This window comes from Poeciliopsis prolifica, unplaced genomic scaffold (assembly GCF_027474105.1).
Source record: "Poeciliopsis prolifica strain line A6 unplaced genomic scaffold, Auburn_PproV2 SCAFFOLD038, whole genome shotgun sequence".
Classification (NCBI taxonomy): Eukaryota; Metazoa; Chordata; class Actinopteri; order Cyprinodontiformes; family Poeciliidae; genus Poeciliopsis; species Poeciliopsis prolifica.
This window is the reverse complement of record NW_026562413.1, coordinates 196,269-209,444: the sequence shown is the minus strand read 5'-3', so window position 1 is coordinate 209,444 and position 13,176 is coordinate 196,269. Positions and strand designations below refer to the sequence as shown.

Here is a 13,176-nt window from a genome sequence, read left to right as displayed (position 1 = left end):
TTTTCTCACCCATGAAATGTTTGCCATAAATATTAAGGTAAAAATGTCCTAATTTATGTTTTGAAATAAACATGAAGAACTCAGAAAAGTTGATTCTAGAAAAAGCCCATATTTTTACATACTATCAAGTAAAACTCAGCATTTATCTAAATTATCTGAGTCTGAGTATGTTTATCTACATCCGGAACAACTATATCAGTAAGAGAACCAAAAAATGGCAAAACATAAATGCAATCCTTCAACCCTGACGGTTTCACCTCCTTTTGCATATTGTCCTGCTTCTTCCTCATCTGAGGCAGGCGGCCGGTAAACATTTTGCAACGCAACGTTTATCACAGACCAATGATTTCCCCAATTCAGCCACAAGCAGACGGGGAGGGATGATGACCAGTGTGCTCCTGCGCTTCTTGATAGGGGAAGTGCAGCAGTTCCCGTCCCACCTATGGACTAAAGATAGAAGCGGCCCGGGCAGTTTATGTGTTTTTCCTGTCTTCTGCATACTGTATCTCTGTTCCCTTTTTCCAGAGCTGGTGGCTCTCTGGGACAGGCAGCAGGGTGAAGCTGATTAAGACTAAAATCCAAGAAAACATCCTTGCGCTTATAGATAAAGTCTTTATACAAACAATGGATGGGCAATGCGATATTGCTTGTCATATATTATTATCACAATGCGTGAACCTGTTATAATAATGTTATGTGTCCCCAGGAGTCCATTTGATGAGCCTTTTTTTTTTTTGGGCTCATTAATGGTGTGTTTCCAAAAACAATGCATGCTTCAGAATACAACAAGGTACGTGTGTCATCAAAATAAATAAAAAATCATAGTAATAACTTGGCCTGTGAGAAAGTCTCAAATTTAAGCTTTTCTCAGGCAGTAAATTCATTGCATGTAATAATTACCAGGAGGAACAAGTGAGGAAAATGACCTTGAAATTGTTGAAAAGGAAACAAAAGTTTAAGAGCAAAAATTGAAAATATCCAGACACATGCAAATATTATCTAAGTTAACTTATTTTTAGTAGCACAAAAAACACAGTTATGTCACAATAAATATTGAAGTGTTTTGATATATGTTACAGTAAATCCCACTTCAGATCATGATAAATACACAACCGCAAACCAACCAATTAAAAATAATTTTGTTGTTTCACATCATACACGTTGATTCATCAGTGACCTTGTGTCTTCAAACTTCACGCTTCGTGACTGCAGATCCAAAGAGTTGTGACTTACAACTCACAACCTGAACTTTGCATAAGAGGTGTTGGGGATTCCCAGCTGGACGTCCCCAAACCACACGGTCTTCTTCTGGGCTTTTCTAAACTCTTTTCAAATTTTCTTTTAAACAAACTCGGTGGTTGTCTAGCGTCCCCAAAATGTTTCAACAGCTGCAGATTGCTCAGATCAGGCGAACTCTTCATAGCAGTGATTATCTCATAACCACTGGGTGTTGGTGTTGGTGGGTCGAATCAGGACCTTATGGGTGATCACCTGAAAGGAGTTCCAGTTCTTTAAAAAAAAAAACGACAGATATACCCATTTGTGTTTAAAATATATTGTATGAAATAAACCAGCCAGTCACCTGTGTAGAAATATTCCCTTTTAAGTTTGCAATTGTAATAAGTAAAATTGCAATTTCAATCTTTTTGATTTGTTCAAATGGACAAAGCGCTGCTGGACTGCAAATACACAAAATCTTTCCTTTTTTTTTTTTTTTTTTTTTTTGTCTAGTTTTGAGAGCAATTATCTTGAAATAAGACAAAACTAACTTACAAGTACCTTTTAAATAAGACATAGGAGCTTGTTTTAAGTCAGTAATTCTTTAATCTTGATTTAAAAATTCAACTTCCACTGGCAGAGTGAAATAATATGCCAGCAGAACAATCACTTTTTCATCAGTGTTAAGAAATGACTTACTTTGCAGTGATAGTCTCAAAACAAGGATAGTGGGAGGTTGAAAATGTGTTAACAGTACCACAACTGGCTCCAGTTTAACCAGCAGTTATAGTCAGGTTCTCCAAATGTCCTTCTGTTTCTGTGAGTAAAACACTGACGGCTATCAACAACACCACAGAATCTCCGTTTCTGAAAATCTACGCTGTTCCTTTAAGGGAAGTCGAACTCTGAATACATGCTGTACTGTAGCTGTTTTCTTTTTGTTTGTTTTTACTGCTAGCTGGAAGTCTTTTCACAGCAGCTTTGATGCCATTTTCTGCACAGTCCTGAATCAGAAGTACAAAGGCATTAAATTGATATATGTACAGCATAATGAAAAAGAGCTGCATGCTTTCACGCTCCACCTCTTGTTTTTCTAAATTGTCCCAAGTGCCGAGTGAATCAGCCATGACTCAACTCACTTCAGAGAAAATTGGAGAAAGAATACATCTAAACCAACACAAACTGAAAAAGACATATGGCAGTTTCAATGTGCCTTGGTGAAGCTCTTTCTTTTGTCTTTGATGCCCTCTGCTTGCATCCTGTGCCTTCTGAATTTCTGCTGCCATGATCTAATCTGAGACAAGGAGCCCAGAACCAGCTGGTCAGGCATCAGACATGGTTTTCCTGTCCTTTTATCTTCCACAACTTTAAAGTTAGGAAAGCTCAACACAGCGCCAAGAAAAGAAAAGGTTGGATTCGACGCTTAGATCGTTTATATATCTGACTCTGTTTCTTCGGATCTCTCCCCTGTATAATTTACCCAGTCCAGATTTAGGGCTTAAAATGAGTACGATGGCATTCCTCGGCGGGGTGGGGCCAAGAAGGGGGATAATAGTGGAGTGAGGCGGGTTGTGGAGCCGCAGACGTAGAAATGCTTTCATTCCCCAGAGGGAGAGGCTGGCTCAGTCTGGAGAGTGGGCGGAGAGGTTGGAGGCAGCTGTTTTCCAGATGTCAGAACTGTAAGATGTGTGCGACTGTAGCGGCCGATGGTGTCGTATGTACGTGTGTGAGCAGAGAGATTGGGTGTTGGTGATCAAACTGCCCAACTGCACACTGGGGACAAAGTTTTTGCTCTTTCGACCACATAATCTGTGAACGTTAAGAGGAAAAAAAAAATCCTCACCAAGTTTGGTTTCACTGAAGTGGCGTTATCGTCTTTACTGAAGTTAGGGCCTGTATAAGTTATAGTTAATGGTAGGTTATGTCTGTGCTATATGTTTCAAAGCAAACTTCTCTAATGTGTCATAAACATTTATGCAACTGCATTGCATGACTTTCACTGCGCAAAACAAGTGTGAGTGTCGCCACAGCCTAGTAAAAGTCAGACAGCGGATTAGTCAGGCCTCCAAAAACAAAGTTACCTCCAAGTTTGTGTAAGAAACCTGGCTGTGTCTGTTTTCTTGGGACTTTTTAGACTGAATACAAACTTGCAGACTAATAGAAAAGCAGACAGTAGTCCTGAGGGGAACATTAATCAGGGAAAAAGAGAAAGCAGGGAGTTTTGGGGGAAAGGCAGCCAGGTTGGCAGTAGATACAAAACGTAGAGTTTCTCATATGGAGTCCCAGACAGTTTGCACAGACATCCCTGACAAGAGTTTGAGAAAAAAAAAAAAACCTGACGATGGAAAAATATGTGCCAGCCTTGTAAAACAGTACAGGTGTCTGAATTTTGAGGAAATTCTCAAGTGTATCATCTTGTGTTTTCGGTTGCATTTTTGAGTCCAGATTTTGATTCTGTTTTGTTTTCTGGTTTCCTTTAATGATGGTCAGAATCCCCACTATCTTTAGACTAAACCAAACAAAGCAGGATTGTGTGGATTTCAGTTTAAGTTACTGTAAAGGTCCCAGAAGTCTTTGCTTGCATATCTGTGAGCTTTGTAGATTCTCTGAAATTTGTTTCTTTCACACAGGAGCAAAATGATTATTTCATTTAATAGTTTGAATTCTTTATTAATGTTTATTCTGGATTGCAGTTAATCATAGTTATACCTATGCTTGTCGTAATAATCACTTATTCACCTTTTGAATTAAAATGAGCTCAGTAACGTCTATTAATATTTTTGGTATTAATATCTTCCTGTTCCAGTGTTAAGAGTTCTTTACAAGCTCAAAGTTCGTTGGTGTTTAAGAAGGCAAACTTGCATTATTATGCTATTGTCTTCATATTAGTTAAATTGGTCGGAAAGCAAAAATGTTATAGGTTCTCACATTCATTTCTGGGACAATTTATCATCTAAAGATTTATTGTGAGTTCAACATAAGATCACTTCTTTAGACAAAATCGCTTTGTAGTCTTTAGAAAAAAGAAAAATGCACTTTAATGAAGTTTTCCTTGACATCATACAGTGCATGTTTATTTATTTCTGGTGTGTTTCACTGTTATCTCTTCAGCAGAGTTGTATCTGCCCGTTAAATGTGTCCAAATGTAACATTTTGGGGTTAACCTTTTTGTTCTTGTGCCATGTTTTGTGTGATCTCTCATGCAGAGGTGAAGGAGTACAAGCCCCCCTTCGGGAACCTGAGGGAGCACCCATGTGTGGAGAGCATGAAGGACAGCGTCCTCCGAGACAGAGGAAGACCCGAGATCCCCAACAGCTGGACGAGCCACGCAGTAGGAACCACCACACTGTCCTTTCCGTGTGATGTTGTTTGAAAACCTGCATGCTTCTTTTTTAACTTATCTTCAAATGCAGAAACAGCGCCTTGCAAAAGTGTTCATGCTTCTCGACCTTTAGTCATGTTACAGCCTCAAACCTCTGTGTCTTTTTTAGGGGGGATTTTTCGTGTAATTATGTGACCTTCAGATGTCACATAATTACTAAAGTGAGCCACTTGTGTGTGATTTAACTTCAGTATGAACACAGATTTTCTATGAACTCAATTTAAAAAGGGTTTAGTTGCTGGAATCACAAGAAAGATTCTTTTTTTTTCTTTCTTCGGTTATGGAGAAGCTTATAAATCATCCTCGGCAAGTTCTTTTAATAAAAAGTGGATTAAAAGCAGATTTCTTTTCTAAATCAATACTGCTTTCCTCATTTTAATTCTTAATTTTCCAAAGTATGCATCACTTGAAGAATCTCAGTTTCTCAACTTTTTAGTTATTCATGGCAAATGGATTATATAGCACTTTTCCAGTCATGACCACTCAGAGCGCTTTACACTAGAGTCACATTCACCCAATCACATTCACAGATCGATAGGAAGCTTGGGGTTAAGTGCCTTGCCCAGGGGCACATCAACATGTGACAGGAGGAAGCTGAAATCAAACCTGCAACCTTCCGATCACAAGAGTATTATTGTTGATACTGAAGGTTTTTTTTTTTCTTTTACAATGCAAACTCTTAAAAAATGATGACTAAATGGTGGCAACCCCTCAAACGTTTTCCAACAATAGAGAGAATTGATTTCTCTCAGATTTAATTTCCCCAATAAAATTGGACAAATTATAGAATATTTTCTCTTGTCGTTATCAGTAGATAGGAATGTCAGGACAGTTGGTCGATCAGTCTGGAAGTCCGTCTCTGCCACTGACCGTCTGACTGTGGTCCCCCCCCTGCAGGGCATCCAGATGGTGTGCGGCTCTATAGAGGAGTGCTGGGACCACGACCCGGAGGCCCGGCTCACCGCGCACTGCATCGCCGAGCGCTTCGACGACGTGGAGTACCTGGACAAGCTGTCAGACTGCTCCGACTCGGAGGAGAAGATGCTGGAGGAGATCATTCTGGTGGACGAGAAGTAACCGCTCGACAGAAGCGCTGCCCCCACCAGGGTGACTGAGGCATTACAACCAAGCGGCTTAGAAAGGAAGGACTTTCAATGGATGGAGTTGTTCAGTCCACAGGACGTGTGACAAAGGAGACAAACTGGAAGATGACAGTGATTTTTTTCATTTTGTTTTGTTTTTTTTTTTACCAGAGAAATCATCAAGATCAAATCAGGAACAAACACGGGAGATCAAACTATGCATCAGTTTTAACCAAGTACTATTTGCACTTTATGAATAAGAATTTATACAGTATATATGCACACCAAAGTGGAGAGCAGTTTCAGTTTCACAGAAAATTTTCAGGTATGGAAAATAAACGGAGCTGCACACAGAAGGGAGCTATGTAAATTACAGAGGAATTTAATACACTAATATACAGCTTATTTTGTATTCAAGTGCCTGTATTGTTTTTTATGTTTTATTTCTGGCTTTAGATGAATGTCTTGACCAAAGATGCCAGGTGGATATAGGCGTATAAGAAAACTGATCATCTATGCAGAGATGTAATGTGCAAGGATGGTTATTATATCTGCAAGGACTGTAAGCTGTTTAACATGCATGAGGAGGAGAGGAGGATGCAACTCTGTGCAAAACTCCTGACTCACTCTCATCTCCTTCTGTTCATAACCTGCTTTCAAACAAACTCTCTCCTTTCGTTTCAGAAGGTTAACTTCTTATTCCAGTTTGACTTAATTGGGCCTTTCATTCAGCTGCAGATAAAAGGCATCAAACTCACAATGTACGAACCAGTTTTAGCTGCTTGAAACTGGTTGCATCTTTTATGTTTATTTTATGCAGCAAGAAGTGGCGAGGTGAGCGTCTGTGAAAGCATTTCTGCATCAGAGTGATGTTTTCTAGAGGAACGTTTAGTCAAAACATGGAGGCAAAACGAGACTTTACAATTAGATGAGGAAACTGGACAGCTAAAACTAATGAACTACGAGGATCTCTGCCTGGTAAAGATGTGTAAAAGTCTTAAAGTGTGCTTTACTTGTCTTACTGCTCTTTGCTGCAGTTGTCTAACAGGAAGCTTTATTTACCCCTAAAGTCTGGATTCACACGTTGAAGTCTTTACCTCAACTGTAACATCCACACACCCTTTGAGGTGAACATAGTCTGATTTCACTATGCACAGTTATGACAAATTGTATTAAAATCAATTCTTTGACTCTAAACCCACAATATAAGGTCAAATTTTTCTGAAAGTTTCAGTGTGAGATCATGTTGGTAAAACAACAACAATAATAATAATAATAGAAATATGCTTTACACAACTTTGTTAGTGGGGCCAAAAAGGAGGAGCATTGAATCTACAGCAGATTATCAGTATCTGAAAGAGAATATCCTTTTAAATTGGAAGTTCTGAGAAAAAGTGTCGTCCTATGTTGTACCAAAGAAATCAAATTTTAAAAAATGCATATTTGGGTATGTCTATAGTATTTATTGTAAAAAAAACCAAAAAATTCCTAAATATTTCTAATCTAAAAATATAAATTATTAGAATATAAATAGGACACAATATGAAGGAACTTGTCATTGATGTCCTGAGGAGAAAGCTTTAGGTTAAAAGAGGCATGTTGGCGTAAGAGTTGTTCAGGAGTTTTCACAGATTTCACTATATTCATGTTTGTATTTGTGTGTTTCTTCTTCAGAGGACTGTAATGTCAGATTATTAGGTCTGTTTATTCAGACCACAAAGAATAAGGAAAGCAATATAATATGTTGAGGATGCTCGACTGGAGGAGAAGTCCTCTTTTCTATATTTTATGAAAGCTGAATATGTAAGGTGTTTATGAGCTAATGTGCCATTTTTTTCATACAGAAAAGCAATGTCTCAGCAAATCTCCAAAAATATTTTGTATCAAACTTTTGTATAAAAGTGTAAAGTCAATATTAAAAATGTTTCTATTGTGTTTTAATGTGATTTCGGATCTTTTGACATTTCTGAGCCAGTTTATTAGTTTTTCTTTTCTTATTATTTCTGTTACTACAGCTTTGAACTTATTGTTTTGATTTTATTCCCGTTTATCTTGCAATTTTAAAGCTTTCACCTCCAGTATATAAAACGGACTGTGTAAGTAGACGGCCAAGTCCAAAAATGCTTGAATCCTAAATGTGTATCAAAGTAACATTTGCATGAAGCAGTGAATACATTTAACTTCTTCATATCGCTCAGATGAAAATTTTACGTTCCAAACTGTCTTTTTATGACTTATTTCTGTTTTCTCAGGGAGGGATGACAATAATAGAACAGAATTTCAGTGACTTTAACAAGAAGCATTGCGTCCTTTAGCACTTTAGCTTTCAGTTACTGTAAACATCGTGATTCTGTAACAACTCGTTTTGGCAAAATGGATAGTTGGGTTAAACTGGTTGGGTTACGGTTTATTTTGAGGTTTTTTTTGCGCATGAAATATCCATTTCAATTAAATATCCCAACATGTGAGAATAAGAATATGTTGGGGGGGGGGTTGTTTGTTTTTTGTTTTGTTTTGTTTTTTTTCCATTAGCTTTTTTCAAGTCAGCAATATGGAATCAGACAAAGCTGGCTCCTTCGCTAAGAAGCGTTTGCTTCAAAGTGAAGGCAGCACATTTAAAAACACTCATTGCTTTTCTGGACACGTACACAAAGACAACTTGAGGTTGTGACTGTTAGCACATATATAACAAAACTCAAGCAGCTTTTGAAGTATCAGTTCCTGTGATGATGGACAGACAGTCTGTGTGTTTTTACACTGACAGTTGGCTGAAAGAGCCAGTGATGAGATAAGGGCTTCAGCAGGTCCGCTCAGTATTTGCTCGGATGGCCTCTGCAGCATTTGACAGCCCTTCTGATCCTCGGCCCATATATCTGACTTCAGCTGCCTCTGGCTTCCTGCCAACGCAACTGAGCCACTGCTTCACGGTTTCTCCAGGTTGTCCGTCTGCAAGAATCTGTAGGCTTTTAATTAATTCACTTACTGCATCCCAGAACTTCGCCTGTATTGCTTTTAGCATTCTGCGTAAACTGACCGGAGAACTTCAGCTTAGAGCGCAGAGCCAGAGGACAGCTGAGATGGTTTCTGTCTGATTGAATGTCTGAAGGTCATTTAGATTTGAATGCACCTTTAATGTCTGCAAGCTTTCCTTGGCGAGAGACAAGTTGTCTAGTCTTAAGATGAATCAATAGTTCTCCTTTCCATGTTTTTCTTTGGACTTTATATATAATATTTTATGTTTCTTTGTCGCTTAACTGTGTAGCACCAACGTATCATTTAGATCCACATCTGAGATCTGGGTTGTACATTCCTCAGAAATCTGATGCATTATCCATAAACTGGTTTTATGCCCTCTGGTGGAGAAACTGATTACTACATGAGCTTTTCACTCCTTGGTATGGCTATGAAAGGTTCTGTTCAAAGAAACAGATTGTTTCAAAGAATGTTTGTTGAGTACTCCAAATAATAACAAAGTGGATACTTTTATTATGGAAATGTGCAATATTTTTGGAATTAAGTCAATCAGCAAAAATACATGATTAAATACAAATTATAGAAAAACAGGAAAATTAGATACGCAGCTTGGTATATTCAGCGTTCTAATACCATCTGGTTTGATTTGTTTTTATCAGTGTGATTAGTAATTGTGTCCAGGAATGTGATGCAGCATTGAAAGAAGCTATTTGATTGGGGGAAAAAATCTGCTAAAAGTTTAACGTTATTGAAGGACAATGGTGGTTTAGTGTTGTTTTTGTGCTTAAAATGGACATAATGTTTTAAAGCAGGGTTTTTTCTATTTCTAATTGGATCCTTCTGTTGTTGGAATCCAATCTGGAACATGTTACTTTACATCTGTTAGCACACCATTCAAACATAACCAACCAGCCACCACTGGATATTTTATGGATCAGTTTCAAGTTGTTTCTAGAAGATTTCTTGATTTCTTGACTTAGTTTAAAAAACCAAACCAACATCATTAAAAACCAAAATTTAAAAACTGTAATGGTAATATCTAATGTATTTAAACTTCATCTATACAAATGCCTTTATTCAAATTTGATATTCATCTGTGGTTTGTTATGAAATATAATCAGGCTCTTTTTTTTATTACATTCTCAAGATGCATATGATTCTCTGGCTGCTATTTTTATTTTCATGGACTTCATCTTGGATATTTGCATAACAGTATCACTCGACACCTGTAGTACATGGATCCTCCACCAGGGGCAATGTGATAAATATAGGATCTGATCTCGTTTACTGGGTTTTTGTGTTAAAGAGAAAGCAATCTCAGAAAATTGACCCATTTTTCCATTCATATGCTTAAGAAAATAGAAAAACAAGTGTTTACACTGAAGTAACTAATAAAACTTTATGTTGGGCTGCAGTTACCACTACATGTTATATTAACTCACTGTCTACTTTTTTGTGATGCTGTTGTTGCATACATATGCATATGTTGTTCATTGCTATTTCTTGATTCTCTGTTCTCTCCAGGTATAGATAAAGACTTCTTGGGTGCTGTCTTGTATTTTCTCTATTGTTCTTTCTATCTCCTTCTCTTATTTATTTTGTTTTTTCTCTTATAAACCTTTTCCCACGCCATTCTACATTTTCATTTCCATTTATTTTCCATCTTGATGTCTGTTCCTTTTAAAACAGACTCAAATCAATTACTAATGAAGCTCACCTGGACCCTCGTAGTGAAAGCCATAATGTTCCACTTGTGAAGGTGAAACTATTGGGTTTTACCTGAACAATCAGACAGTTTTCACGCTGCAGGACAAGGGAAAAAATAGGAAAACATTCAATGAATGTGTAAAAGAAAGCCTGGCAGTTGTGACATCTATGTCACATTTTTAGCTTTCTAACTGAAAAATTAACATTTTTATTTGATTTTGTGTTTTTTTTAACCCTCAAATAATTTGTTGGCCAGAGTTATTGAAAAAATCTGTCATTTTCCTCCGCCAGCAATCATGGGTTAAAAAGGAAATGAAGACCAGAACAATCTTTGAAGGCCTGAAGAACTTTTCACTTAGACCATTTTAAGAGATCATAGAAACGCTTGGCAGCTTAGAAATTTATTGCTCAAGATTTGTACATCACTGAACACCTCCTTCTGTTTCTTTTCAAAGCTTTATTTTCCAAGCCTCATTCTGTTGTATCTTTGTCTGATACAAAGCATCTGAATGAAGGCGTCATTCTTGCAGATTGAAAAATCCACCAACGACGGAAAAAATGCACTTGGGAGCAGTTGGAAAGTTTTCTCTCTTTTTTAAATTTTTTTTCCATGCTTCAGTGAGCTGAGTTTCTGTCTCACAGGGAGTTTCTTTGATTGCCCCTTCCCACAGTTCAAATGCTCTATTTACATAAACTGTGCCACAGGCATTCATTGCGTGGGCTGCACCAAATATACACTACAGATCCTGCTGAGGTTTTTGTATGCAAGATGATGATGGATGGTGTATAATCTCTGCATTATAAGCAGATTACCATAGGAGAGTCAATGAGAGTATTTCTTATAATTCTTCAGCATCAAATAAGTTTTCAAACGGCAGAGAGGCGCTCGCTGGGGAGATGGAGATGACAGAGAAAGCCTCCAGGTGCCCTGTGGAAAACTTACTTTACACCGACTTAAAAGAGAAGAGTATATTCTTAGCTGCAGTTTGGTAACAGTGTATGTCGACTGTCTGGATAGATTACGAAATAAATTCTCTGTTTCCGTCAACATTCCTGCATAATTCACAGAAATCTGACCAATTTTGCGATCATTAAAAAAAAAAAGCAACGCATTGTCAATCAGTGGAAATGTTTGCCTGTGATGTTGCGTTAATTGAGGCCTCTGAGAAATCAGACGCGTCTGAATCTGCCTGTAGTTAGCGTTCTAACCAGAAGAGGGCGAAGTGGTTCTACTGGACGCTGCAGACAAACTGTGTGGCAAGTGGCGCCTCAGTCAGCCAGCTGAAGCTGAGAACACCGAGATTTCACTGGCCACAACTACTAACCCATCTCTTTATATTAGTGTTTCATCAAACACACGACACACAGAGTGATATCTTTCTTTAATGGTTTATGTTGCTGTCAATAATTGTGGCTTTGGGCAAATGGAGAAAACATTCAGCGTCTTCAAACACGCTGAATGGATGCTGCATGAGGCCAGTTAAAAAGTATTAATAATACAGGGATATCAGGTTGTGGCTCAGGTTGCTGACTTCACTGTGAATCTGTGGTCAGTGAGTGTCCAGCAGACTGACCAATAAAGCGTCTTTGCTAAAAAAGCAAAATCTGTACCCAGGTGTACTGAAAGGTTTAGTGGAAGGAAAAGTGGCCTTGAGAGGATTATGAAGATTTTGAGAGGCTTTGAAACAGAAAGTGCTGCAGCTGGAGTCGGTGCCTTAAGAACAATCACCACATGCAGGCATATCTGGGTCCTAAGCTGCCAGTGTCACTGTTCTCACGTGAAACTATTCCAGATTAGAAGACGTCAGAAAGCCTCTTACCTGGGCTAAAGAGGAAAAGGAACAGACTGTTACTCAGTGGTCTGAAGTCTTCTTTTCACATGAGAATAAAGTTTGTATTTCATAAAAATCAAGACTGAGAGTGCGTTAGGTGTGAAGTTTCCACCCTCTGTGGTTATTTAGTGAGTCACATCATTTGATGGTGTTTCACTGTCCTTATCTTATCAACTCAAATATCAGGGGGAAAAGTAACAATACTTTACGCTTCTGACTCTTGGCTAACTGTTCTCTTTTAGACACCAGCCTGCTAAAAGCTGCTTTAATAACCATCATGTTTCTGCATTTGATTGGGCAGAAAACGGCCTGATCTGAACCAAACAATGCAGACACTGAACGCTGCTCTAAAAGGAACCTGAGCTTCTCTAACACCTCATAAGAACCAGGGGTTCACTACCTCCATGCCACACTGCATGGATGGAAAACATAAACAAAAGATGCGTCAGCTAAGCACTGACTGCATTCACAGAGGCTGAATATGGGCATATTTTTCCTTTTGTTGATCTTTAAACTTCCAAAAAATCTAACAGAACCAGACACTTTGAACATGTAAGTGTGTGTAATGAACCTCTGTTACACACAGCAAAAACACAAAATCTCACCAAGTTTTTTTGGTCTAGTTTATAGACCACATATCTTAGTGCAGCTGAAATATAATGAACATACACATAACCTTTAAGCAAAATATGAGCTTGTCTTGACTGATTTAAAATTAGATCTACTGGCATATTATTTCCTCCATAACATATAAGGAATTGTGGGTGTATTAATAGCTCCTATATCTTGCTGAAACGTTACTTGTAAGTTCGTTTTCTCATTTCAAGTGTACTGAGATATTTGCACCAGAAACTAGATCACAGCTACTTTAAGATTTGGTGTTTTTGCAGTGAAGTGATTTATTTTTTTTACAATCTCTTTTATTGAGATGCACTTGAAAATGATCGACTTTGTTGCTGTTTATTTAAAATTCTAAGCTTTA

At 38.0% G+C, this 13,176-nt stretch overlaps 1 protein-coding gene across 1 annotated transcript in view; it reads left to right on the top strand.

The window, feature by feature from the left end:
* LOC129375080 (TGF-beta receptor type-2-like) overlaps window positions 1-7,623 on the top strand; it is a 31,162-nt gene extending 23,539 nt beyond the window's left edge. The window contains exons 6-7 of the mRNA XM_055053906.1: window positions 4,425-4,549; window positions 5,498-7,623. Of these exons, the coding sequence (XP_054909881.1) occupies window positions 4,425-4,549; window positions 5,498-5,677 (305 nt within the window). The 3' untranslated portion in view covers window positions 5,678-7,623. The remainder of the gene's footprint in view (window positions 1-4,424; window positions 4,550-5,497) is intronic.
* The last annotated feature ends 5,553 nt before the right edge of the window (window positions 7,624-13,176 follow it).